At 47.1% G+C, this 24,206-nt stretch overlaps 1 protein-coding gene across 1 annotated transcript; it reads left to right on the top strand.

Moving 5' to 3' along the window:
- The first annotated feature begins 1,620 nt into the window (after positions 1-1,620).
- Positions 1,621-22,687, top strand: eif3k (eukaryotic translation initiation factor 3, subunit K). Its single transcript, XM_080218236.1, has 8 exons — positions 1,621-1,794; positions 7,674-7,772; positions 10,846-10,966; positions 13,493-13,567; positions 14,000-14,066; positions 16,119-16,196; positions 20,502-20,627; positions 22,566-22,687. The coding sequence occupies exons 1-8, from the start codon at positions 1,736-1,738 to the stop codon at positions 22,595-22,597; spliced, it is 657 nt and encodes a 218-aa protein (XP_080074362.1). The 5' UTR covers positions 1,621-1,735; the 3' UTR covers positions 22,598-22,687.
- Positions 22,688-24,206: the final 1,519 nt, after the last annotated feature.

Raw genomic sequence — 24,206 nt, 5'->3', positions numbered from 1 at the left:
ACGCTAAGAGATCATTTGTTTGAAGTTTGCCAGATATGAAGGGGAATAGAGAAAGTGAAACTATTTTCGCTGGCTGGGGAGTCCAAGACTGGGGGCATAGCCTAAACCTTTCAGGAGCAAAGTTAGCAAACATTTCTAAACTTAATGTTTTTTTATTAGTCACAAGTAGGCTTACATTAACACTGCAATGAATTCGCTGTGAAAATCTTCTAGTTGCCACACTCTGGAGCATGTTTGGGTACACTGAAGGAGAATTTAGCATTGCCAATGCAAATAACCAATATGTCTTTTGGACTGTGGGAGGAAACCAGAGCACCTAAGGAAACCCACGCAGACACAGGCAGGGCGTGCAGACTCCGCATAGGCAGTGACCGAAAGAAATCAAATCTGGGTCCCTGGCGCTGTGCGGCAGCCACCCTACAATGCAAAGTTTGGAACTCTTAATTCTACAAATGACAATTATAGACCAATTGTTAACTTTAAACCTGACAAAAACTGAGGCTGTAGAGTTGTGGATTTTTACAGTAAATTCATTGTGGTGTTAATGTAAGCTTACTTGTGACATAAATAAATCAACTTAAACTTGTGTTTCTGAGGTGACTAATGAAGATTTCTTGGACATGCCACACTGACTATGAGAAAGTGTTGGTTATAATCTGAGAGGAAAATACTACCATTGCCTAAGATCAGGCAGATACAAAAACAGGAAAAGCTGGAGAATCTCAGCAGGTCTGACAGCATCTGTGGACAGAGAATAGAGCCAACGTTCAAATTCTGGAGGACCCATCGTTAGGAAGAAACTCTTGGAATTTCTTGGGCATGTGATAAGTAATGGTGATGTAGTAGGTCTGATATGAGAGGAAAGGTGGATGGTAAAAGAGATTGAGGTGGAGAAAAGGACAATCTTTCTGAAGAGCCTTTCAGGCTGGATGGATGTACCACTAATCATAGAATCCTACAGTGTAGAAGGAGGCCATTTGGCCCATTGAGCCTGCACCAACCACAAACCCATCCAGTCCCTAACTCAACAACCCCATGCATTTACCCTAACTAGTCCCCTAACACTAAGGGGCAATTTAGCACGCCCAATCCACCTGACCCACACAGGAAGAATGTGCAAACTCCACACAGACAATGACCTAAGCTGGGAATTGAACGCGGGACCCTGCTGCTGTGAAGCAGCAGTGCTAACCACCATGATAAAGTTGGCCCACAACTCCAGAGCAAGATTAACATGGAGACCAATGATTGTCAATTATTGAAGGGAGCGAGAGATCCAGAGGTGTGAAGGGTATGGGACAAAAGTGGCTTTATGGAGTTAGGTGGTAGATCAGATATTGTGTCACTGAATGGCAGAAGAGATTTAAGGGGTTACTCTTCTTGTGTTCTTAGAGAAAGTCTTACTTCCTCATTATAAAATAATGGGACTGATTATCAGGAATAAGTACAGTTGATAATCTGTACAACAAACAAAAGTCAGTTCCTCCACATCTTGGAGAAAGGTGGATTGTCAGAGACTCAAGCCCATTTCCAGCAGTTGGTTTAACAATTGCGCATGCGCCACACTTGTAGCCAATTTATGAAGTCTGCGCACGCGCATTGACGGTGACCCGGCTGGGATTTACTTGTGCGCTCACAGAACTTTCCCCTTTGACCTTTCCGGTGCAGCGTGTGCTGAGGCCTCGCTGTTTGTTCCAGGCCTGAAAGCGGTGAGAGTGGGGCCGGCAGCACAGCCATGAGCGCCATCGAGCAGATGAGGGCCAACGTGGGCAAGCTGCTTAAAGGCATCGACCGGTGAGAGAGGCTGCTGGGGGTGGGGGGAGACCGGAACCCGGCAGCCGCGGACACAATAGCCGCAGCAACACCGACCTACATTTGTTTAGCGCCTGGCACAGCGGCAGGACTCCGCCCCCGCCTGCCCGCAAGTGCAGGCCTTCCTGAGCTGTAATCACTATTGTAATGTAGGAAACAGAGCAGCTAGTGGCGTACAGCAAGTTCCCACAAACCAGGGGCAACATTGGAGGGATACTTGGCATTGAGGGGGAAGGTGGACTGCTGGGGGTTGAGGGGCTGCTGGGGGTGTCCTGGGGTTTGGGGGGTGTTGCTGGAGTATTGCTGGAAGTGGGGGGTGGCTGTGGTAGGGGACGGGGTGGCTGTGGTAGGGGACGGGGGACGGGGTGGCTGTGGTGGGGGACGGGGGACGGGGTGGCTGTGGTGGGGGACGGGGTGGCTGTGGTGGGGGACGGGGTGGCTGTGGTGGGGGACGGGGTGGCTGTGGTAGGGGACGGGGGACGGGGTGGCTGTGGTAGGGGACGGGGGACGGGGTGGCTGTGGTAGGGGACGGGGGACGGGGTGGCTGTGGTAGGGGACAGGGGACGGGGTGGCTGTGGTAAGGGACGGGGTGGCTGTGGTAGGGGACGGGGTGGCTGTGGTAGGGGACGGGGGACGGGGTGGCTGTGGTAGGGGACGGGGGACGGGGTGGCTGTGGTAAGGGACGGGGTGGCTGTGGTAGGGGACGGGGTGGCTGTGGTAAGGGACGGGGTGGCTGTGGTAGGGGACGGGGTGGCTGTGGTAGGGGACGGGGTGGCTGTGGTAGGGGACGGGGTGGCTGTGGTAAGGGACGGGGTGGCTGTGGTAGGGGACGGGGGACGGGGTGGCTGTGGTGGGGGACGGGGTGGTAGGGGACGGGGGACGGGGTGGCTGTGGTAGGGGACGGGGGACGGGGTGGCTGTGGTAGGGGACGGGGGACGGGGTGGCTGTGGTGGGGGACGGGGGACGGGGTGGCTGTGGTAGGGGACGGGGTGGCTGTGGTAGGGGACGGGGGACGGGGTGGCTGTGGTAGGGGACGGGGGACGGGGTGGCTGTGGTGGGGGACGGGGTGGCTGTGGTAGGGGGCGGGGGACGGGGTGGCTGTGGTAGGGGGCGGGGGACGGGGTGGCTGTGGTGGGGGACGGGGTGGCTGTGGTGGGGGACGGGGGACGGGGTGGCTGTGGTGGGGGACGGGGGACGGGGTGGCTGTGGTGGGGGACGGGGGACGGGGTGGCTGTGGTGGGGGACGGGGGACGGGGTGGCTGTGGTGGGGGACGGGGGACGGGGTGGCTGTGGTGGGGGACGGGGGACGGGGTGGCTGTGGTGGGGGACGGGGGACGGGGTGGCTGTGGTGGGGGACGGGGGACGGGGTGGCTGTGGTGGGGGACGGGGGACGGGGTGGCTGTGGTGGGGGACGGGGGGCGGGGTGGCTGTGGTGGGGGACGGGGTGGCTGTGGTGGGGGACGGGGGACGGGGTGGCTGTGGTGGGGGACGGGGGACGGGGTGGCTGTGGTGGGGGGCGGGGGACGGGGTGGCTGTGGTGGGGGGCGGGGGACGGGGTGGCTGTGGTGGGGGACGGGGTGGCTGTGGTGGGGGGCGGGGGACGGGGTGGCTGTGGTGGGGGGCGGGGGACGGGGTGGCTGTGGTGGGGGGCGGGGGACGGGGTGGCTGTGGTGGGGGGCGGGGGGCGGGGTGGCTGTGGTGGGGGGCGGGGGGCGGGGTGGCTGTGGTAGGGGGCGGGGGGCGGGGTGGCTGTGGTAGGGGGCGGGGGGCGGGGTGGCTGTGGTAGGGGGCGGGGGGCGGGGTGGCTGTGGTAGGGGACGGGGGGCGGGGTGGCTGTGGTAGGGGGCGGGGGGGTGTGGCTGGGGCAGGGGGCAGGGGGGTGTGGCTGGGGCAGGGGGCGGGGCTGCTGGGGAGTGGGGTTTGCTGGTGTTGGGGAGTAGGGGTGCTTTGGCTCCCAGAGCAGACAGTATATGGAAGAGGAAAGCGCAGGTACGGACTGCGCAAAGCTCCAGCATCATAGTCACGGGGTGGGGGGGGTGGTGGTGTGTGTGTGGAAGATAGTCCCGGCCACGAGTGAGCCGGAGAACCTGATCCTATTACCGTAAAATCTGGCACGGCTGGTCACCCTGGTACAAACAGCAATCTGGCAATGACACGGATAATGTTTCTGTGATGTTGATTAGCTAGGACCCCTGCTCTCTTTCAAAGCTTGAGGCTTTGGTTTAATATTTGATTTTTTAAAAAAATTTCATTTATTATTGTCACATGTATTAGCCTACAGTGAAAAGTATTGTTTCTTGCGTGCTATACAAAGCGTACTGTTCATAAAGAAGGAAAGGAGAGACTGCAGAATGTAGCATTACAGTTAGAGCTAGGGTGTAGAGAAGGTTCAACTTAATGCAAAGTAGGTTCACTCAAAAGTCTAACAGCAGCAGGGAAGAAGCTGTTCTTGAGTGGTTGGTGCTGAAACACAGAGTGTCTCTGACAGGGCAGCACTCCCTCAGTGTTGCACGCCATGCTAAATCTGCAACATTGTTACGCTAAACTCAAAATGCTACCCATTGATTTCACAGCTGATTCCCCCCTCTGGCGTCGTGACTGGCATAGCGATGACCAAGGATTCAAACTTATAATGAGTTGACACTTAAGAGGAGTGAGTCATAGAAGTTTACAGCATGAAAACAGGTCCTTTGGCCCATATCCCTTGATAGTCATCTTATTCATGTAACTGTCTAAATGCTTCTTAAAAGACAAAATTGTACCTCCCTCTACTACTACCTCTGGCAGCTTGTTCCAGGCACTCACCACCCTCTGATGAAAAAATTGCCCTTCTGGACCCTTTTATATCTCTCCCCTCTCACCTTAAACCTATGCCCTCTAGTTTTGGACTCCCCTACCTTTGGGAAAAGATATTGACTATCTAGCTGATTTATGCCCCTCATTATTTTATAGACCTTGAAAAGATCACCCTCAAGTCTCCTACGCTCCAGGTAAAAAAAAAGTCCCAGTCTATCCAGCCTCTCCTTATAACTCAAACCATCAAGTCCCGGTAGCATCCTAGTAAATCTTTTCTGCACTCTTTCTAGTTTAATAATATCCTTTCTATAATAGGTTGACCAGAACTGTACACAGTATTCCAAGTGTGGCCTTACCAATGTCTTGTACAACTTCAACAAGACGTCCCAGTTCCTGTACTCAATGTTGTGACCAATGAAAGCAAGCATGCCGAATGTTGCTTTCACCACTCTGTCCACCTGTGACTCCACTTTCAAGGAACTATGAACATGTACTCCTAGATCTCGTTGTTCTATAACTTTCTCCATTGCCCTACCATTAACTGAGTAAGTCCTACCCTGGTTTGATCTACCAAAATGCATCACTTCGCATTTATCTAAGTTAAACTCCATCTGCCATTTGTCAGCCCACTGGCCCAATTGATCAAGATCCCGTTGCAATCCTAGATAACCTTCTTCGCTGTCCACTTTGCCACCAATCTTGGCATCATCTGCAAATTTACTAACCATGCCTCCTATATTTTCATCCAAATCAATAATATAAATGACAGGTAACAGTGGATCCATGAGGCACAATCCCTGAGTCACATTGCTGGTCACAGACTTCCAGTTTGAAAAACATCCCTCTATAACCACCCTCTGTCATCAGGCCAATTTTATATTCATTTGGCTACCTCACCCTGGATCGTGTAAGATTTGACCTTATGTAACAACTTACCATGCAGTACCTTGTCAAAAACTTGCTAAAGTCCATATAGACGACATCAACTGCACTGCCCTCATACACCTTCTTGGTTACCCCTTCAAAGAACTTAATCAAATTTGTGAGACATGATTTTCCACTCACAAAGTTATGCTGACTGTCCCTAATCAATTCTTGCCCCTCTAAATGCCTCTCTCTCCTGTCTCTCAGAATACCTTTTAACAACTTAGCCACTACAGATGAGAGGCTCATTGGCCTGTAGTTCCTAGGCTTTTCCCTGCAGCCATTTTTAAACAACATTTGCCACCCTCCAATCTTCAGGCACCTCACTTGTGACTATCAATGATTCTCTGCAAGGGGACCTGCAATTTCCTCCCTAGCCTCCCAGAGTTTCCAAGGATACACTTCATCAGGTCCTGGGGATTTATCTACCTTGATGCGGGAGCGAGGACAAGTCTGCCTGTTCAGCTCAATGTAACAGATCCCAAGGCACTATTGAAAATATTAACGTTCTCCTTGGTTTCTTGGTCATCTTTAATGCCTTGTCAATCTCACTGAGAACAAGTTATTTGTTTTTTTTTGTTTCTCCTGTTTTTGAACATCGCTGGCAAGATTGATTTTGTATTGTCACATATATAAACATACAGCAAAAAGTATTGTTTCTTGTGCGCTAAACAGACAAAGCATATCGTTCATAGAGGAGGAAACAAGAGATTGCAGAATATAGTGTTACAGTCGTAGCTAGCGCATAGAGAAAGACCAACTTAATGTAAGGTAGGACCATTCAAAAGTCTGACGGCAACAGGGAAGAAGCTGTTCTTGAGTCAGTTGGTGCGTGACCTCAGACTTTTGTATCTTTTTCTCTGCAGAAGAAAGATGGAAGAGAGAATGTCCAGGGTGCGTGAGGTTCTTTATTATGCTGGCTACTTTCCCCAGGCAGCGGGAAGTGTAGACAGGGTATATATTGCTAATCCCTTGTTGTGCAGATGAGGTGGCTTTGGGTCGTTGTACAGCTGAGGATAGTAAAGGGTCAACCATAAATCATAGAATCCCTACAGCATAAAAGGAGGCCTTTCAACCCATCAGGTCTGCACTGCCCAGACTCTGTAATCACATGTATTTACCCCGCTAATCCCCTAACCTATACAGGACACTAAGGAGCAATTCAGCATCCATGTAACCTGCACATCTATGGACTGTGGGAGGAAACCATAGCACCTGGAGGAAAATCACAGACGTGGGGAGAATCTGCAATTTCTACACAGACAGTGACTGAGGCCAGAACTGAATCCGGGTTCCTGGTGATGTGAGGCAGCAATGCTAACTACTGTGCCAAACCATGGTTGAGGACTTGATGTGGAGATGCTGACACTGGACTAGGGTGGGCACAGTAAGAAATCTCACAACACCAGATTTATTTGGTATCTCGAGCTTTCAGAGTGCTACTCCTTCATCAAGCACCTGATGAAGGAGCGGTGCTCCAAAAGCTTGTGATACCAAACAAACCTGTTGGATTTTAACCTGGTATTGTGTGACTTCTTACTCTGGTTAAGGCCTGTTAAGAATAACAGGGTTCCAGCCCTGAAGAAGAACCAGTTGGATTTTTAGAACAATACAACAACTGTATGGAATCTCTGATTTTATTTTCAGGTTATTTTAACAGAACGTCGTTAGTGTACGCTTAAACTGGACCAGCTGATGGGCAACGTGACAGCTCAGTGACTATCACTGTTTGCTGTGCAGATACATGGATTTGGGCCAGTGGGAGTTTGCACATTCTCCTGTGCTTGCGTGGGTTTTCTCCGGGTGCTCCGGTTTCCTCCCACACCCCAAAAACGTGCTCTTAGGTTGATTGGTGTTAATAAATTGTCCCTAAATTAGTCATCCCTCAATCTGGTTATGGTTCCTTTATTGTGGAGTCAAATAGGTGTAGACAAAGGTTGTAGGTAGAAGAGGGCACTCACAATGTTAAAATGGCGGCGCAGGCTCATTGGGACGTAGGGCCTGTTGTTCTTTGTTCTTTAATTCAAATTCTCAGATTATCACAGTGGGACTTAACTGCTGTTTTCTGGCTTATTAATGCAGGTCTCTGAATTACTGTGAGATGATGCTAACTCCCATTATGTCCTCTTCCCACCCTGCAGATATAATCCTGAGAATCTCTCAACATTGGAACGCTACGTGGAGACGCAGGCCAGGGAGAATGCATATGATCTGGAAGCCAATCTGGCAGTTCTTAAACTGTATGTATATCTCTTTAGATTGACCTAAAATGTTAACAGTTTCTCTTTCCTCAGAGACTGCCTGACTTCCTGAGTGTTTCCAGCATTTTCTGTGTTTTTTTTCCCCTTTAACTGGATTTGGATTAACTTAAAAGTCTGAATATTTTGATCTCTCTGTTATTGAAGACACACACCGCCCCATTATTGGATTATGGTCACAGTTTTGGTGACTTGCTACCATCATTGTTCATAGAATCTCGGCATTGTGAACATAGAATTCTTGCAAGGTAATCTTGCGGAGACCAAACCCAATGCTGGCTGATTACCCTCCCATCAGCTTTGACAAAGAGCCATCTGGACTTGAAATGTCAGCTCTTTTCTCTCCTTACAGATGCTGCCAGACCTGCTGAGATTTTCCAGCATTTTCTCATTTGGTTACCCTCCCATTAACCTCCAGTTGCAGAAGTCAGTTGTAGCAATTCTACCTGAAACCAGCTAACTTGACAATTATAGAATGATTACATAGAAGACAGGAGGAGGCCATTTGGCTCTTCAAGCCTTCTCTGCCATTCATTACAATCATGGCAGATCATCCAACTCAATAGTCTTACCCTACTTTTTCCCCTTAACCATTGATCCCGTTTGCTGCAGGTGGAAGCAGAGGCCATTTTGCCCATTGTGTCCATGCTGGCCCTTTGATGAAGTGATTTACCTGGTGCCACTCCATTGCTTTTTCCCAGACAACATCACAGTTGAAGCTGCCCATAACAAACACTAAAGACAGTGCATTCCAGATCCTAGCACAGTGGTTAGCACTGCTGCTTCACAGCTCCAGGGACCTGGGTTCGATTCCCGGCTTGGGTCACTGTCTGTGTGGAGTTTTCACATTCTCCTCGTGTCTGCGTGGGTTTCCTCCGGGTGCTCCGGTTTCCTCCCACAGTCCAAAGATGTGCGGGTTAGGTTGATTGGCCATGCTAAAATTGCCCCTTACTGTCCTGGGATGCATAGGTTAGAGGGATTAGTGGGTAAATGTGTAGGAATATGGGGGTAGGGCCTGGGTGGGATTGTGGTTGGTGCAGACTCGATGGGCTGAAGGGCCTGTTTCTGCACTGTAGGGTTCTATGTTCATTGCAGAAAGAAAAGTTTTCCAGGTGTCACCATTGGTTTTTGACCAATTACCTTAAATTTACACCCTCTGGTTTCCAACCTGCCTGTCTATGCAAACACTTCCTCCTTATTAACTCTATTTAAACTCTTCACACATACCTGCTTTGAGGTTTGATTTTTTTCCGAAAAGAATTGATGATCTGCTGGACGCAGCGTTGACCAAAAGCTGAGATAATCAGATATAGGAGCAGAATTAGGCTATTTGGCCCTTCGAGTCTGTTCCATAAGAACATAAGAAATAGGAGCAGGAGTAGGCCATCTAGCCCCTCGAGCCTGCCCCGCCATTCAATAAGATCATGGCTGATCTGTCGTGGCTCAGTTCCACATTCCCGTCCTCTCCCCATAACCCTTAATCCCCTTGCCTATCAAAAACCTATCAACCCGCGTCTTAAAAATATTTAGCGAGGCAGCCTCCACCACTTCAACGGGCAGAGAATTCCAGAGATTCACCACCCTTTGAGTGAAGAAGTTCCTCCTCAACTCTGTTCTAAACCGCCCCCCCTTTATCTTGAGGCTGTGCCCTCTAGTCCTTTCTGAGTGGGAAGAGCCTCTCCACCTCTATCCTATCCATCCCATTCATCATCTTATATGTCTCAATGAGATCTCCCCTCATTCTTCTAAATTCTAACGAGTACAAGCCTAGTTCATTCAGCCTCTCCTCATAGTTCAACCCCCTCAACTCCGGTATCAGCCTAGTAAACCTCCTCTGCACTCCCTCCAAGGCCAAAATATCCTTGCGTAAGTGCGGTGACCAAAACTGCACACAGTACTCCAGCTGTGGCCTCACCAGTGTCCTATACAGCTGCAGCAAGACCTCCCTACTTTTATATTCAATCCCCCTCGCTATGAAGGCCAGCATCCCATTTGCCTTCCTGACCACCTGCTGCACCTGTAGGCTGGGTTTTTGTGACTCATGCACAAGGACCCCGAGGTCCCTCTGCACCGTCGCATGCTGCAATTTTTCGCCATGTAAGTAATAGTCCTTCCTACCATTATTCCTACCAAAGTGGACAACCTCACATTTGCCAACATTAAATTCCATTTGCCATTTCCTGGCCCATTCGCCCAGCCTATCTAGATCCTTCTGCAGACTCTCCACACCCTCCACACAATTTGCCGTTCCACCAATCTTGGTGTCATCAGCAAATTTCGACACCATACGCTCGGTTCCCTCCTCCAGATCATCTATATAAATGGTAAATAGCTGAGGCCCCAGCACTGACCCCTGGGGCACTCCACTAGTCACCAACCACCAATCCGAATAGCACCCATTGACCCCCACTCTCTGCCTCCTATTTGACAGCCAATCCTCTATCCACACTAACACCCTACCCCCAACTCCATGCCCCCTGACCTTCTGTAATTTTCGCCATTCCGCCATTCAGTTGTGGCTGATATGATTCTTGTCTCCATTCTCCACCTTCTCCCCGTAACTATTTATCCCCTTATTGATCAAGAACCTATATCTCTGTCTTAAAGAGACTCAGTGACCTGGCCTCCTCTTGTGGCAATGAATTCCATGGATTCACCACTCTCTGGCTGAAGGAATTCCTCCTGAACTCAGTTCTAAAGAGTCGTCCCTTTACTCTGAGGCTGTGCCCTCGGATCCAAGTCTCTCCGATTAATGGAAACATCCTCTCCGCATCCACTGTATCCAGGTCTTTCAGCATTCTTTAAGTTTCAATAAGATTCCACCCTCATCCTTCTAAATTCCATCGAGTACAGGCCCAGACTCCTCAAACGCTCCTCATACATCACGCTTTTCATTCAGTTTGACTGTTCTACCTCTCAATTAGTGGTGTGCTGTGATGCAGGGAAACTGACTAAAAGGAAATGATAAGAAAAGGAGTTCCCTTGAGTTTAAAATGCCCTGTGCAAAAAAATGATTCTCATGGTGATCCCTTTGCCTCTCTCTTTCCCTTCACAGGTATCAGTTCAATCCTGCTTTCTTCCAGACCACTGTCACTGCACAGATCTTGCTGAAAGCACTGACGAACCTGCCACACACAGATTTCACACTTTGCAAATGTATGATCGACCAGACGCATGTATCCTTGCAAACAAGCAGCTGCTTCAGCCTGGGAGAGTTTACTGCTGCAGTCAGACTTCCATCTCCCAGCTAAAATTAAAGTTTATTTGTTAGTGTCACAAGCAAGCTTACATTAACGCTGCAATGAACTTGCTGTGAAAATCCCCTAGTCGCCACACACTGGGCCCTGTTTGGGTACACTGAGGGACAATTTAGCACGGCCAGTGCACCTAACCAGCACGTTTTTCGGACTGTGGGAGGAAACCGGAGCACCTGGAGGAAACACACGCAAACACTGGGAGAACGTGAAGACTCCACATAGACAATGACCCAAGCTGGGAATTGAACCCGGGTCCCTGGTGCTGTGAGGCAGCAGTGCTAACCACTAAGTGGATAAAAAGCTAAGTCTGGTGGAAAGGGAAGTTCTTTCCAGGATTACCTCCCACTCGCTTCAAAAAGATGGGACGGTTTACCTTCCTTGGGCCTTCCTTTGGCTTTAAGACCCAAGTTTGGTGCCCCTGTACTCATAGCTCTTGGATTTCTTTTGTCACATTCTCTCCTTGGCTTACTGAGTTGTAATCTTACCTTTAAACCAGAAGGTTGCAGGTTCAAGTCCCACTATAACCCTTGTTTCTGGCACAGTGGTTAGCACTGCTGTCTCACAGTGCCACGGACCCGGTTTTGATTCCCAGCTGGGGTCACTGTCTATGTGGAGTTTGCACATTCTTCTGTGTCTGCGTGGGTTTCCTCCAGGTGCTCCAGTTTCCTCCCACACTCCAAAAATGTGAGACTTAGTTGGACTGGCTGTGCTAAATTGACCATAAGTGTCAGGGAGATTATCAGGGTATGGGGTTATAGGGCTAGGGCCTGGGTGACATCATTGTGCAAAGCAAGTTTTTTACACAGAGGGTGGTGGGTGCCTGGAACCCACTGCCTGGGGAGGAAGTAGAAGCGGATATGATTGTGACTTTTAAGGGGCAGCTGGACAAATAAATAAATAGGATGTAAATAGTGGGATGCGGTCCCTGGAAGGGTAAGGGGTTTCAGTTCAGTTGGGCAGCATGGTCGGTGCAGGCTTGAAGGGCCGGAGGGCTGTTCCTGTGCTGTAATTTTCTTTGTTGTCAGTGCAGGCTTGATGGGCCGAATGGCCTGCAATGTGGGGATTCTACGATTCTGTACAGTTTTGTGTATCTGTTATTGTATTGATCCAGTTTACCATCAGGGCAGCTCTGGTTGGTACCATTCCATCACACTTATTGTGAGACTGGCTTTGCAATTCTCTGCCAGTTCTGGCTTCTGAGAAGTTGCAATAATTCCACTTCTCTTTCTGCTTCAAGCTACTGTAATCTTCACCGTGCCAATTACACACTGCCCTCCCTCACTGCTCTCATTCCATCCCACGGTTGACTGCCAACGATGGTTGTGTTTTGAGACACAGATGGGATTTTCAGGCCCTGCTGACCCCAAATGCGGAAAATCCTGTCTGAGGTCAATGAACCTTTGCATGATCTGTCCTCGCCCATTCTGGTTCCCGTGGCGAGCAGGTTGGAAAGATTCCCCCCCTCAGTCTCTGCCATTTACAGTAGGAGCGTATTGGTGTTAACACTGTTGATTTGGTATGATGAATTGGGGGCAGGATAAAGTCTTCACTACAATGCTTGTGCTCTGCTGCTCAGTACATTACCAAATGGTCTGGGTCACAGCTCCCACTCTTATTTCCTGTACTGACTGTACAGAGTGCTACAGTGTTAATGTTGCAAATGTTATGACAGTTGAGTGCATATTGTACTTGTGATTCAGAGCAATACCTCTTGGACAAATGTTAGGGCATGCACAACATTCAGTCCCCACCAATGTGGGGGAGGAACTGTGGAATCTGCACTTCCATTACACTGGGTCAAAACCCTGTGTTGAAAACTGACTTGCTGCAGCTTCTGTTACCAGATGCCTGTTCATCAAAATTAACAGTTTAAAGCTTTTTTAATTATTAGTCACAAGTAAATATCAGTTCACACTGTAACAAAGTTATTGTGAAAATCCCCTAGTTGCCACATTCTGGCACCTTTTCGGGTACACCGAGGGAGAATTTAGCACAGCTATTGCATGCTAACCAGCACGTCTTTCGGACTGTGGGAGGAAACCGGAACATCCAGAAGAAATTCACACAGACATGGGGACAACGTGCAAACTCCACACAGACAGTGACCCAAGCTGAGAATTGAACCTGATGCTGAGGCAGCAGTGCTAACCACTGCGCCACCATGCCGCCCGCACTACATAAGAGAGGCAGGGGAGCTTCAAAGCTTCCTGGGGCCCCCTGTTAAATATTGTGCGGGGTTAAGAGGGTGTGAAGAATTGTCTGATAAAACCAGAACCTTTATCTTTGAAACCCTTGAGGGACTGGATGGCTAGTTCTGGCTGTCCAATGTAGGAGGCAGCTAGTAGTGGGATTGACATGTTTTAAAAGTAACCCTTGCTCCTTAATCATGGCTCAGAATGTTGCTTAACGATTTGAAATTCACTTTCCTTAACGAATCATAAACAGCAGGAGGAGCGACCGATCCAACAGATCCTGAATCTTGGTGATCTGCTGGAGACCTGCCACTTCCAGGATTTCTGGGTGAGTAAAGAGTCCTGGGTCATTTTGTGTCAAGGGGCTCCCAAGTAAAATTTACCTTATTCCTGGGTGCAAGACAGCAGAACCATCTGGAGCTGTGCAGGTTAAAATATGGTTTCAGCGCTGCATTCTGTTTGGCTTGGCCCCAAATGAGCATTGTGGCCGAGTGCCATTCTCCTCCCTTATCCCAATATCCCTGCATATTGTTCCTACTCAAATAATAATCTAATGCCCTCTTGAATGCCTCAATTAAACCTGCCTCCACCACACTTCCAGGAATTGTACTCCAGACCCCAACCATTCGCTGCTGCCTGACTGATTGGGACAGTGGGTTTTCTGCAGATTATCCAGCTAGTATAAGATAGTGGTCTGATAGCTCACTACCCTCGGTTGGGGAACAGCAATTATTTAATTCCAATGTACTTCTCTGTCCAGCGCAACCTGGAAGAAAATTCTGAGCTGATTGATGGCATAACAAGCTTTGAAGATTCTGTTCGAAAATGTAAGTACCCGTCAACGTTGGAAAATTGCTTTGACTTTCCTGTAAATAGATTCGGAACCAAGCTTGGCATTCATATTATACCTGGCATGTACTGACAGAATGTGGGTTTTAAATCAATAGACAAATAAAACTGCAGTATTACAGTGGTTAGCACTGCTGCCTCACAGTGCCAGGGACCCAGGTTTGATTCCCGGCCTCAGGTCACTGAAGTGCGGAGTCTGCACGTTCTCGCCATGTCCGTGTGGGTTTCCTCCGGGTGCTCCAGTTTCCTTGCACAGTCCAAAGATGTGTGGGTTATGTTGATTGGCCATGCTAAATTGCCCCTTTGGGGGAATAGCAGGGTAAATAAGTAAGGTTATGGGGATAGGGCCTGGTGAGATTGTGGTTGGCGCAAACTCAGTAGGCTAAATTGCCTGTCTTCACTGTAGGGATTCTGTGATCTCTGATGGAATTGCTCAGTGAGACAAGAGGGGGGTGGGGGGGGCACGTGGGTTGGGGGGCAGGGTGGTGTCACCACCAGCCGGCCATAATGACAAGTTGCAGTACTTTTATCAGTAACATGATCCAAGATGCTTCTCAATATAATCTGTAACTGTAGTCACAGGGACCTGCTTATAAAAGGATCCTGCATTATGATTGCAATGCCACATTCTGTGCTGTAACTATTCTACCATTCTATAAGTGTCAAAATTTGGTCTGTGAGGGAACATGTTAGTGTCATTTGTAGGACCTTAAAAAGTGGCATCTTTTTCAGAAGAATTGGACTTGATTGTTATTATGCTGCCATTTGATGGGTTTTTGTATAAAATAGATTTGATTTATTATTGTCACATGTATTAACATGCAGGAAACAAGACTTTTCACTGAATGCTATACAGGCAAAACATACCATTCATAGAGTAAATTGGAGAGAAGGAAAGGAAAGTGTGTGGAATGTTGTGTTACAGAGATAGCTAGGGTGTAGAGAAAGATCAACTTAGTGCGAGGCAGGTCCATTCAAAAGTCTGACGGCAGCAGGGAAGAAGCTGTTCCTGAGTCGGTTAGTATGTGTCCTCAGACTTTTGTATCTTTTTCCTGACTGAAGAAGGTGGAAGAGAGAATGTACAGGGTGCATGGGGTCCGTGATTATGCTGGCCGCTTTGCTGAGGCAGTGCGAAGTGTAGTCAAAGTCAATAGATGGGAGGTTAGTTTGCGTGATGGATTGGGCTACGTTCACAGCCCTTTGTAGTTTCTTGTGGTCTTGGGCAGAGTAGGGGCCATAGCAAGCTGTGATACAACCAGAAAGAATGCTTTCTATGGTGCACCTGTAGAAGTTGGTGAGAATCATAGTAGACCTGCCGAATTTCCTTAGCCTCCTGAGAAAGTAGAGGTGTTGGTGGGACTTCTTAACTTTCTTACTAGATAATGCCCTTTAGTTTTGGACTCTCCTATCTTTAGGAAAAGATGTTGAATATCTAACTGATCTCTGCCCCTCATTTTATAGACCTCCATATTTCATATTCTCCAATAGGATAGGAGAATAGGCTCACTTCTAAAAGCATGTCCACATTTTAGAAGGGAAGAGATACACAAGGATCCAGAAGCCCTTTTTTTTCATACAAAGGGTGGTGAGTATCTAGAACGAGATGCCAGAGGGAGTGGTAGAGAGGGTACAATTTTATCTTTTAAAAAGTACTTAGACAATTACATGGATAAGATGGGTATAGAGGGACTAACTTAGAGACTAAAAAAAAAAGGCAGCATGGACAAGTAGGGCTGGAGGGCCTGTTTCCATGATGTAAACCTCTATGACTCTAGTGGTGACTGTTTCCCACTTTGTTGCCTTATTCCTTCTCTGAACTTGAAAGCCATGACAAAGGACATATGAAAATTCACAAGTTGTTGATCTAGTGCCTCATCCAAGCAACTTGTTTGACTCAATTACTAGAAGGGCCTGTAGGTTGTTTCCTTTGTGCAGGGGACCAGGTGTCTAAAGTAAAAGCAGCATTTTGTGGAGAATGCTCAAAGTATTCTCTCTGGGATGGTCCTAATGTGTTACAATTCTTCCTGCAGTTATCTGTCACGTCGTTGGAATCACCTATCAAACAATTGAGAAATGGCTCTTGGCTGAAATGTTAGGAGATTTGACAGGTAAGGGTTAATGCCAACTGTGAGATGGATCTGCCCTGGACTGTTACATGGGGCTGGTTTTCACTGAGTTGCAATCATAAAATGCACAGCTAGTTAATCTTGTTAGAAGTAAATTTAGTATAAATGTAACACATTGTGTAGTCAGAAATCAAGTTCACTTTCACCAGCACCTTCATGTTTGAATCTAAATCATTGTGTTGATTTGTTCTTTCTGAGGAGCTCAAAGCTGTGAGACTTGTTGCTCTATGTTCTGTTCCTTGTGATCTACAAGTTTTTAAAACTGTGCATGGCATTGCCACTCACATTCTTCTGGTGGCACAGTGATTTAACTGCTGCCTCACAGTGCCAAGGACCTGGGTTCAATTCCCAACTTGGGTCACTGCCTGTGTGGAGTTTGCACATTCTCCATGTGTCTGCATGGGTTTCCTCTGGGTGCTCTGGTTTCCTCCCACAGTCTGAAAGATGTGCTGGTTAGGTGCATTGGTCACGCCAAATTCTCCCTCAGTACGCTCAAACGATGCCAGAGTGTGGCGACTAGGGGATTTTCACAGGTACTTAACTGCAGTGTAAGCCTACTTGTGACAAATAAATAAACTTAAATTTTTTATTTTACTTCATTTATATACTTTTCAATTCTGGCCCTTCACTTGCTTATTTTAATGCAGTAAAAGTATTATGGATTGTCCCTTGGATCTGTGGCAACACAGTGGTTAGCACTGCTGCATCACAGCACCAGGGACCTGGGTTCAATTCTCGGCTTGGGTCTGTCTGTGGAGTTTGCACATTCTCCCCATGTCTACATGGGTTTCCTCCAGTTGCTCTGGTTTCCTACTACAATCCAAAAGACGTGCTGGTTCGGGTGCATAGGCCGTGCTAAATTCTCCCTTCGTGTACCCGAAGAGGTGCCAGAGTTGGCCATTAGGGAATTTTCACGTAGCAGTGTTAAATGTAAGCCAACTTGTGACACTAATAAATAATTAAACAAAAGCAAAAGGCATTGTGTAATTAAGGCATAAACATTGGAATATCTCCAACAAAAACAGAAAAGGCTGGAAAATCTCAGCAGGTCTGACAGCATCTGTGGAGAGAGAATGGAGCTGACGTTTCAAGTCTGGATGACCCTTTGTCAGAGCTGAAGGCAAAGAAAATAGCACAAGATACATTCCGTAAGAGATGAGGGGGGGCTGTAATGGCTAGGGGTGGCATAGACAAAAGAATATCCCCAGTTTGATTCAGTTTTTCCTCAGTTGGATCTTGCTGTGCTCCACAATAAGCTGGACCACCTTTACCCCTCTTGTGGTTTGACCACTGATCCTCTTGCTTCTTTGTGAAGTGCAATCTAATGGTTTCCCTGCAATCTAAATAAACCCCAGTATTTGTTTTTGACCAACCTGCATACGAAAACTGGCTGTCTGGGAGAGCCTCTTGGAGGTAACTGGACTTGAACGCAGGAGTGACCACAGGGATTACCTCAGGACGAATGGGAGGGAAGGAGACAGTTAGTATTCCAGCTGCACCATCAGATAGTTAAAATCTTCATGATTAGAACCTAAACCTGAAACCTGCCATCAATTAAAATTTACATTTTGGTTTCCAGTTTAAAAAAACTTGTACAGTTTATTTATTTAGTGTCATAAGTAAGGCTTACATTAACACTAAAATGAAGTTACTGTGAAAATCCCCTAGTTGCCACACTCCTATTTGGGTAGACTAAGGGAGAATTTAGCATGGCCAATGCACCCTAACTAGCACGTCTTTCAGACTGCGAGGAAACTGGAGCACCCGGAGGAAACCCACGCAGACACGGGGAGAATGCGCAGACTTCACACAGACAGTGACCCAAGCCGGGAATCGAACCCAGGTCCCTGGCGCTGAGAGGCAGCAGTTCCTATTGATCAATTGGGGATATCCCATTGCAACATGTAGAACAATCCAATAATTTGGGTATTTCTGAACACACCAATAAACCGTCCACTTGCGGTAGTTAAACCTGAATTTACTCTTTCCTGTTGACATTTTTTGCTTCTCTGCCACAGTGTATCCTGCTCAGCTCCACATTCAAAATAAAAAGTGAATTCAAACAGACTTGACAAACGTTTTACACACAGTGCTTCTCACCTCTTGTGTTTCACCACAAAATTATAGATGAAAATGCAGGATATCAAACACGTAGTACTCAAAATAAGTCAGTTTAATGGTACCAGTCTTCTGTGTAATAGATTGCTTTTTCACTCTGAGTCGATTGAATGTCAGTGTAGTTTCCTAGGGTATGGTAATTTCATGTTTATGTTCTCATTCCCTCTCTCCGTCTCTCTCGTGTCCTCGTTGTCCGAACATTGCTAATCTTGCTGCTGCCATGATTTCACCATGGATGGGAAGGCAGGCCCCAAGAACTGCCTCAGCACACCCAGGGATTGAACTACCGCTGTTGGTGTTAATCTGAACACCACACTGTAGCCATCTGAATTAAACTGAGCCAGTGGTTAAATTACCGGACTGACAATATTACATAGAAACTATAAGTAGGAGCCTGCTGTACCATTCATTTTGATCATGGCTGATCATTGAATTCAATATCCTGCTTCTCCCCACCACCCCCATCCCCATATCCCTTTGGCCCCAAGAGCTATATCTAATTTCTTTTTGAAATCACACAATGTTTTGGCCTCAATTACTTTCTGTGGGAGTGAATTCCACACATTCACCACCTTCTGGGTGAAGAAATTTCTCCTCGCCTCAATTCTAAAAGATTTCCCCTTATCGTCAAACTATGACCCCTAGTTCTGGACTCTCCCCACCATCGAGAATATTCTTTCTGAATCTACCCTATTAGAATTTTATAAATTTCTATGAAATACCCTCCCACTTCAGTTTAAAAGCACTTAAACAGTTACATGGATAAAATGCGTATGGAGGGATATGGGCCAAATGCAGGCAATTGGGATTAGATTAGTGGTTTCTAAAAAAAAAAGGGTGGCATGGACAAGTTGGGCCGAAGGGCCTGTTTCCATGCTGTAAACCTCTATGAATAATGGGTGGCACAGTGGTTAGTACTGCTGCCTCACAGTGCCAGGGACTCGGGTTCGATTCCCGGCTTGGGTCACAGTCTGTGTGGAGTTTGCATGTTCTCCCGTGTCTGTGTGGGTTTCTTCAGGTGCTCCAGTTTCCTCCTACAGTCTGAAAGACGTGTTGGTTAGATGCATTGACACGAACAGGCGCTGGATTGTGGTGACTAGGGAAATTTCACAGTAACTTCATTGCAGTATTAATGTAAGCCTTACTTGTGACTAATAAATAAACTTTAACTTTACTTTATCCAGAGGTTGAATCTCTGCAGGGCAGTCTAAGTATTTAAATTCAAATTTAGAAATATGATATCTGTAAATAATCATGAAGCTGTTGGATTGTCTTTAAAAAAAATCAACTGATTAATGTCTTTTACAGAAGGAAACCTCGCATGGCCTGTCTTATATCTGACTTCAGTCTCACACCAATAACCCATCCTCAATGGCTCAGTCATCATATATTTCACAAGTGGCGGGGGGACTTTAAAATAATTGCTGGTTTTCTCAGCAATGCAATATCTCAATCAGCTTTTAAGAAGCCATTCTTATCATGTTGAGTTTAGGAACTTGATACAGCCGAACACAATCTTTTTACTGGTGCCAGTCTGGCACCAATAGCCTAGTGATATTATGGCTGGACTATTAATTCAGAAACTCAGCTAATGTTCTGCGGACCTGGGTTTGAATCCCGCCACGGCAGCTGGTGGAATTTGAATTCAATTTAAAAAAAATCTGGGATTAAGAATCCACTGATGACCCATTGTCAATTGTTGGAAAAATCCATCTGGTTCACTAATGTCCCTTTGGGGAAGGAAATCTGCTGGCCTTATCTGGTCTGGTCGACATGTGCCTCCAGAGCCACAGCAATATGGTTGACTTTGAACTGCCCCTCTGAACAAGGGCAATTTGGGATGGGCAATAAATGCTGGCTGGCCAGCCAGCAACACGCCATGTTCCACGAATGAATAAAGAACAGATTGCATGCAGATGCTCATTCTGAAACTGGTCAGCCAACACTTGAGGGGCCAGCGGGAATGCACGGAGATGAATCCTCCTTTTCTCTGTAACAGCACCTGACCTTCAGGCAGCCCCTCTGTGTGGGGGAATGGTCCGATTCAGAGTCTGACCTCACTGCTGGTGCTGCACAGAGTCCCTGAGATTGGATGGCTACACTCTCTCCATCTGGGTTTTAATTTGTCTTTTGAAAGTGAAATGATCCCTGATGTGTGATTTCTTTCAGATGCACAGTTGCAAGTTTGGATGAGTAAGTACGGCTGGGTAGAAGCTGAGCCAGAAAAAATCTTCATCTGCAACCAAGAAGAAAGTATCAAACCGAAAAACATTGTGGAAAAGATCGATTTTGACAGTGAGTGTTATATAATCCATGCATGGCAATGTGGCTAGTACTGCTGTTGCCTCACAGCGCCAGGGACCCAGGTTTGATTCTAGCCCTGGATGGCCATGTAGTCTACACGTTCTCTCAGGATTCCTCCAGGTGCTCCGGTTTTTCTGCAGTCCAAAGATGTGTCATTTAAGTGGGTTGACCATGCTAAATCGCCCCCTTGAGAGCCCCAAGGTGTGTAGGTTAGGGGATTAGTGGGGTAAATACATCGGGTTACAGGGAGAGGATGGTTGGTTGACCTGGGTGAAATGCTTTCTCAGAGAGTGGGTCCATTGAGATGGGCTCAATGGCCTCGTTCCGCGCTGTAGATTCTATGAAGCAATCCCTCGCCATAAGGACGGCACAGTTTCTTGGGATAACAAGGGATTTAATCCCCTTTTGCATGGCAGTGACTTGATGAGGTTGTGTTTCTAATGACACATGGTCTGTCCATTGTATAAATGTGAACACTAGCAGCCCTTTGTGTTGGGCAGGGGGGCAGAGAGAGAGGAAGACTGCTCAGACCAATCATACCCTCAGACAATAGTCACGCACCCAAGTTCCCTGAGTTGGAGGGATAGTGGTCATGGGATTATTATTGGGAGCAGGATATAAGCCAAATTTCCCTCCCTAGCCCTGCAATGAAGTAGCTGCTTGTCAGATTGTTATTTGATAATGGTACCTTGATGCACATTGGGACATTTTTCTATATCAAAGGCAGTAGAGAAATGAACATTGTTGTAGGACCCCACTACAGCTCTGGATGAAACCAACTAATTATCACACTGATTAATTTTAAAAATTTATTCATGGGATGTGGGCGTTGCTGGCTGGGCCAGCATTAATTGCCTATCCCTGGTTGCCCTTGGAGGGCAGTTGAGTCAACCACATTGCTGAGGCTGTGGAGTCACATGTAGGCCAGACCGGGTAAGGATGGCAGATTTCCTTCCCTAAAGGACATTAGTGAACCAGATGGTCCCAATAATGGTTTCATGTTCACAGATTCTTAATTCCAGGTTTTTTTTATTGAATTCAAATTCCACCCTCTGCTGTGGTGGTATTCGAACCCGGGTCCTCAGAACATTAGCTGAGCTTCTGGATTAATAGTCTAGCGATAATACCACCAGGACATCGCCTCCCCAGTCAAACAAATTTACAGAATATTTCTTTTGGTCCGAAATATCAGGCTAGAAATACACAAGTCTGATTTTTTAAAAAAAAATTTGTTCATGGGATGTGGGTGTTGCTGGCAGGGCCAGCATTTATTGCCCATCCCCAGTGACCCTTGAATTGAGTGGCTTGCTGGTCATTTCAGAGGGCAGTTAATAGTGCTAAAGGACAGTTGTTTTTATAACAATCGATAATGGATTTTGTGGCCATCACTAGACTTTCAATTCCAGATTTTTATGGAATTCAAATTTTACCATCTGCTATGGGATTTGAACTTGGGTCACCAAAACATAGAATTTGTACAGTGCAAAAGGAGGCCACTTGGCGCATTGAACCTGCACCGACCACAATCCCACCCAGACCCTCTCTGCCATAACCTCATGCATTTATCCTAGCTAGTCCCCCCCTGACACTAAGGGTCAATTTAGCATGGCCAACCCACCTAACCCACTCATCTTTGGACTGTGGGAGGGAAACTGGAGCACCTGGAGGAAAGCCAGGCAGACACAGGGAGAATGTGCAAATTCCACACAGACAGTAATCCAAGCCAGGAATCAAACCTGGGTCCCTGGTGCTGTGAGACAGCAATGCTAACCACTGTGACCCTGTGTGTCTGGATTACTAGTTCAGTGACAATACCACTATGTCACTGGCTCCCCTGCGGATAAAGACGGGTGTTATCCTTACGATGCGAGCGTTTTTCAAATTCTAATTGAGAATGTGGAGCTGATGAGTGTTTTCTCTTGTTTCTAGGTGTGGCTAGCATCATGGCATCATCACAGTGAACTCCTGCGATCACAACTCCCAGTCTACTACTTTCTGACCAAACCAAAATTTCCGTAACTCTTGACAATAAAATATTGTAATGACTTGCATTGTGTGATCAGATTGATTTGATGAACAGGAGCTGACACCTCTCTTTCTCTGCTCACCTGTAATGGCTGCTTTGTTTTCCCATATCCACAATATTCTTTGAAACACCGCCTGTACGTCACTTGTTGCAGTCACTCCACCATTGGCACTCATATCATCAACTGCCTGGGTTCTAAGCTCTGCACTTCTCTCCCTTAAATCCTCTTACTTTCTTTATGAAGATATGGTGGTTAGCACTGCTGCCTCACAGCGCCAGGCACCCGAGTTCAATTCCTGGCCTGGGTCATTGTCTGTGTGGAGTCTGCACGTTTTCTCCCATGTCTGTGTGGATTTCCTTTGGGTGCTCTACTTTCCTCCCACAGTCTGAAAGACTGCTGGTTAGGGTGCATTGATGTGGATATGCTGTAGTTGGACTGGGGTAAACACAGTAAGAAGTCTCATAGCACCAGGTTAAAGTCCAACAGATTTATTTGGTAGCAAAAGTGGTTTTTGCTACCAAATAAACCTGTTGGACTTTAACCTGGTGTTGTGAGACTTCTTACTAGGGTGCATTGGCCATGCTAAGTTCTCCCTCAGTGTACCCGACAGGTGCTGGAGTGTGGCGACTAGGGGATTTTCACAGTAACTTCATTGCAGTGTTAATGTAAGCCTACTTGCGACATTAAGTAAACTGAAGGTTGTTAAAACTTGGCTCCTTGAGCAAGATTTTAATCACTTATCTGAATATCTCCTTGTGTGACCTCCACCAATTCGAATATGGGATAATTAATTATTATGAAAGGTGCACTGTGGTGGGTCCTGTAAATCAGACTTGCAGCAACACATTAAGTATGTGATAGATGGTGATGAAGTTGTGCTGGCATAACGTAATAAAAACCTTTCGACCACTGAACTACAATTCATCCGGGGTGGTGGGAATCAAAGCTGCTAACAGCATGAAACATTCCAGAAATGGAAGAAAAAGAAATAAAGGCAATCAGCATTTCTGAGAGAAAAGACAGATTCATGTTTTGGTGGATGAGGAATTTAACGAAATGTAAAACAAGTGGAAAGTATTCTTCCTCCAGTTTTGAGCAGATTGTTTTGAGCTGCTGTATTTATACTTAGGATGGCATGATGGCACAGAGGTTAGCACGGCTGCTTCACAGTGCCAGGGACCTGGGTTTGATAGCCAGCCTGGGTCAGTCTGTGGAGTTTGCACATTCTCCCTGTGTCTGCATGGTTCATAGAAACCCTACAATGCAGAAAGAGACCATTGGGCCCATCAAGTCTGCATCGACCACAATTCCACTCAGACCCTATCCCCATATCCCTACGTATTTACCTGCTAATCCATCTAACCTATGCATCTCAGGACACTAAGGGGCAATTTTCTCATAACCAATCAACCTAACCCACACATCTTTTGACTGTGGAAGGAAACCGGACCACCTGGAGGAAATCCACGCAGACACAAGCAGAATGTGCAAACTCCACACAGACAGTGACCCAAGCTGGGAATTGAACCCAGGTCCCTGGGGC

The sequence above is a fragment of the Carcharhinus amblyrhynchos genome, unplaced genomic scaffold (assembly GCF_965287045.1).
Source record: "Carcharhinus amblyrhynchos unplaced genomic scaffold, sCarAmb.v2.hapA scaffold_37, whole genome shotgun sequence".
In the NCBI taxonomy this organism is placed as follows: Eukaryota; Metazoa; Chordata; class Chondrichthyes; order Carcharhiniformes; family Carcharhinidae; genus Carcharhinus; species Carcharhinus amblyrhynchos.
Note: the sequence above shows the minus strand (reverse complement) of the source record. Positions and strands in the feature narration are given on the sequence as shown.

What these genes read in the sequence shown, in the direction of transcription:
- eif3k (XM_080218236.1), top strand. Translation starts at nt 1,736, where the DNA reads ATGAGCGCCATCGAGCAGATGAGGGCCAACGTGGGCAAGCTGCTTAAA. An exon ending in GCCACTTCCAGGATTTCTGG is followed by an intron (nt 13,568 to 13,999) that starts GTGAGTAAAGAG and finishes TTCTCTGTCCAG; the next exon opens with CGCAACCTGGAAGAAAATTC. An exon ending in GGAAAAGATCGATTTTGACA is followed by an intron (nt 20,628 to 22,565) that starts GTGAGTGTTATA and finishes TCTTGTTTCTAG; the next exon opens with GTGTGGCTAGCATCATGGCA.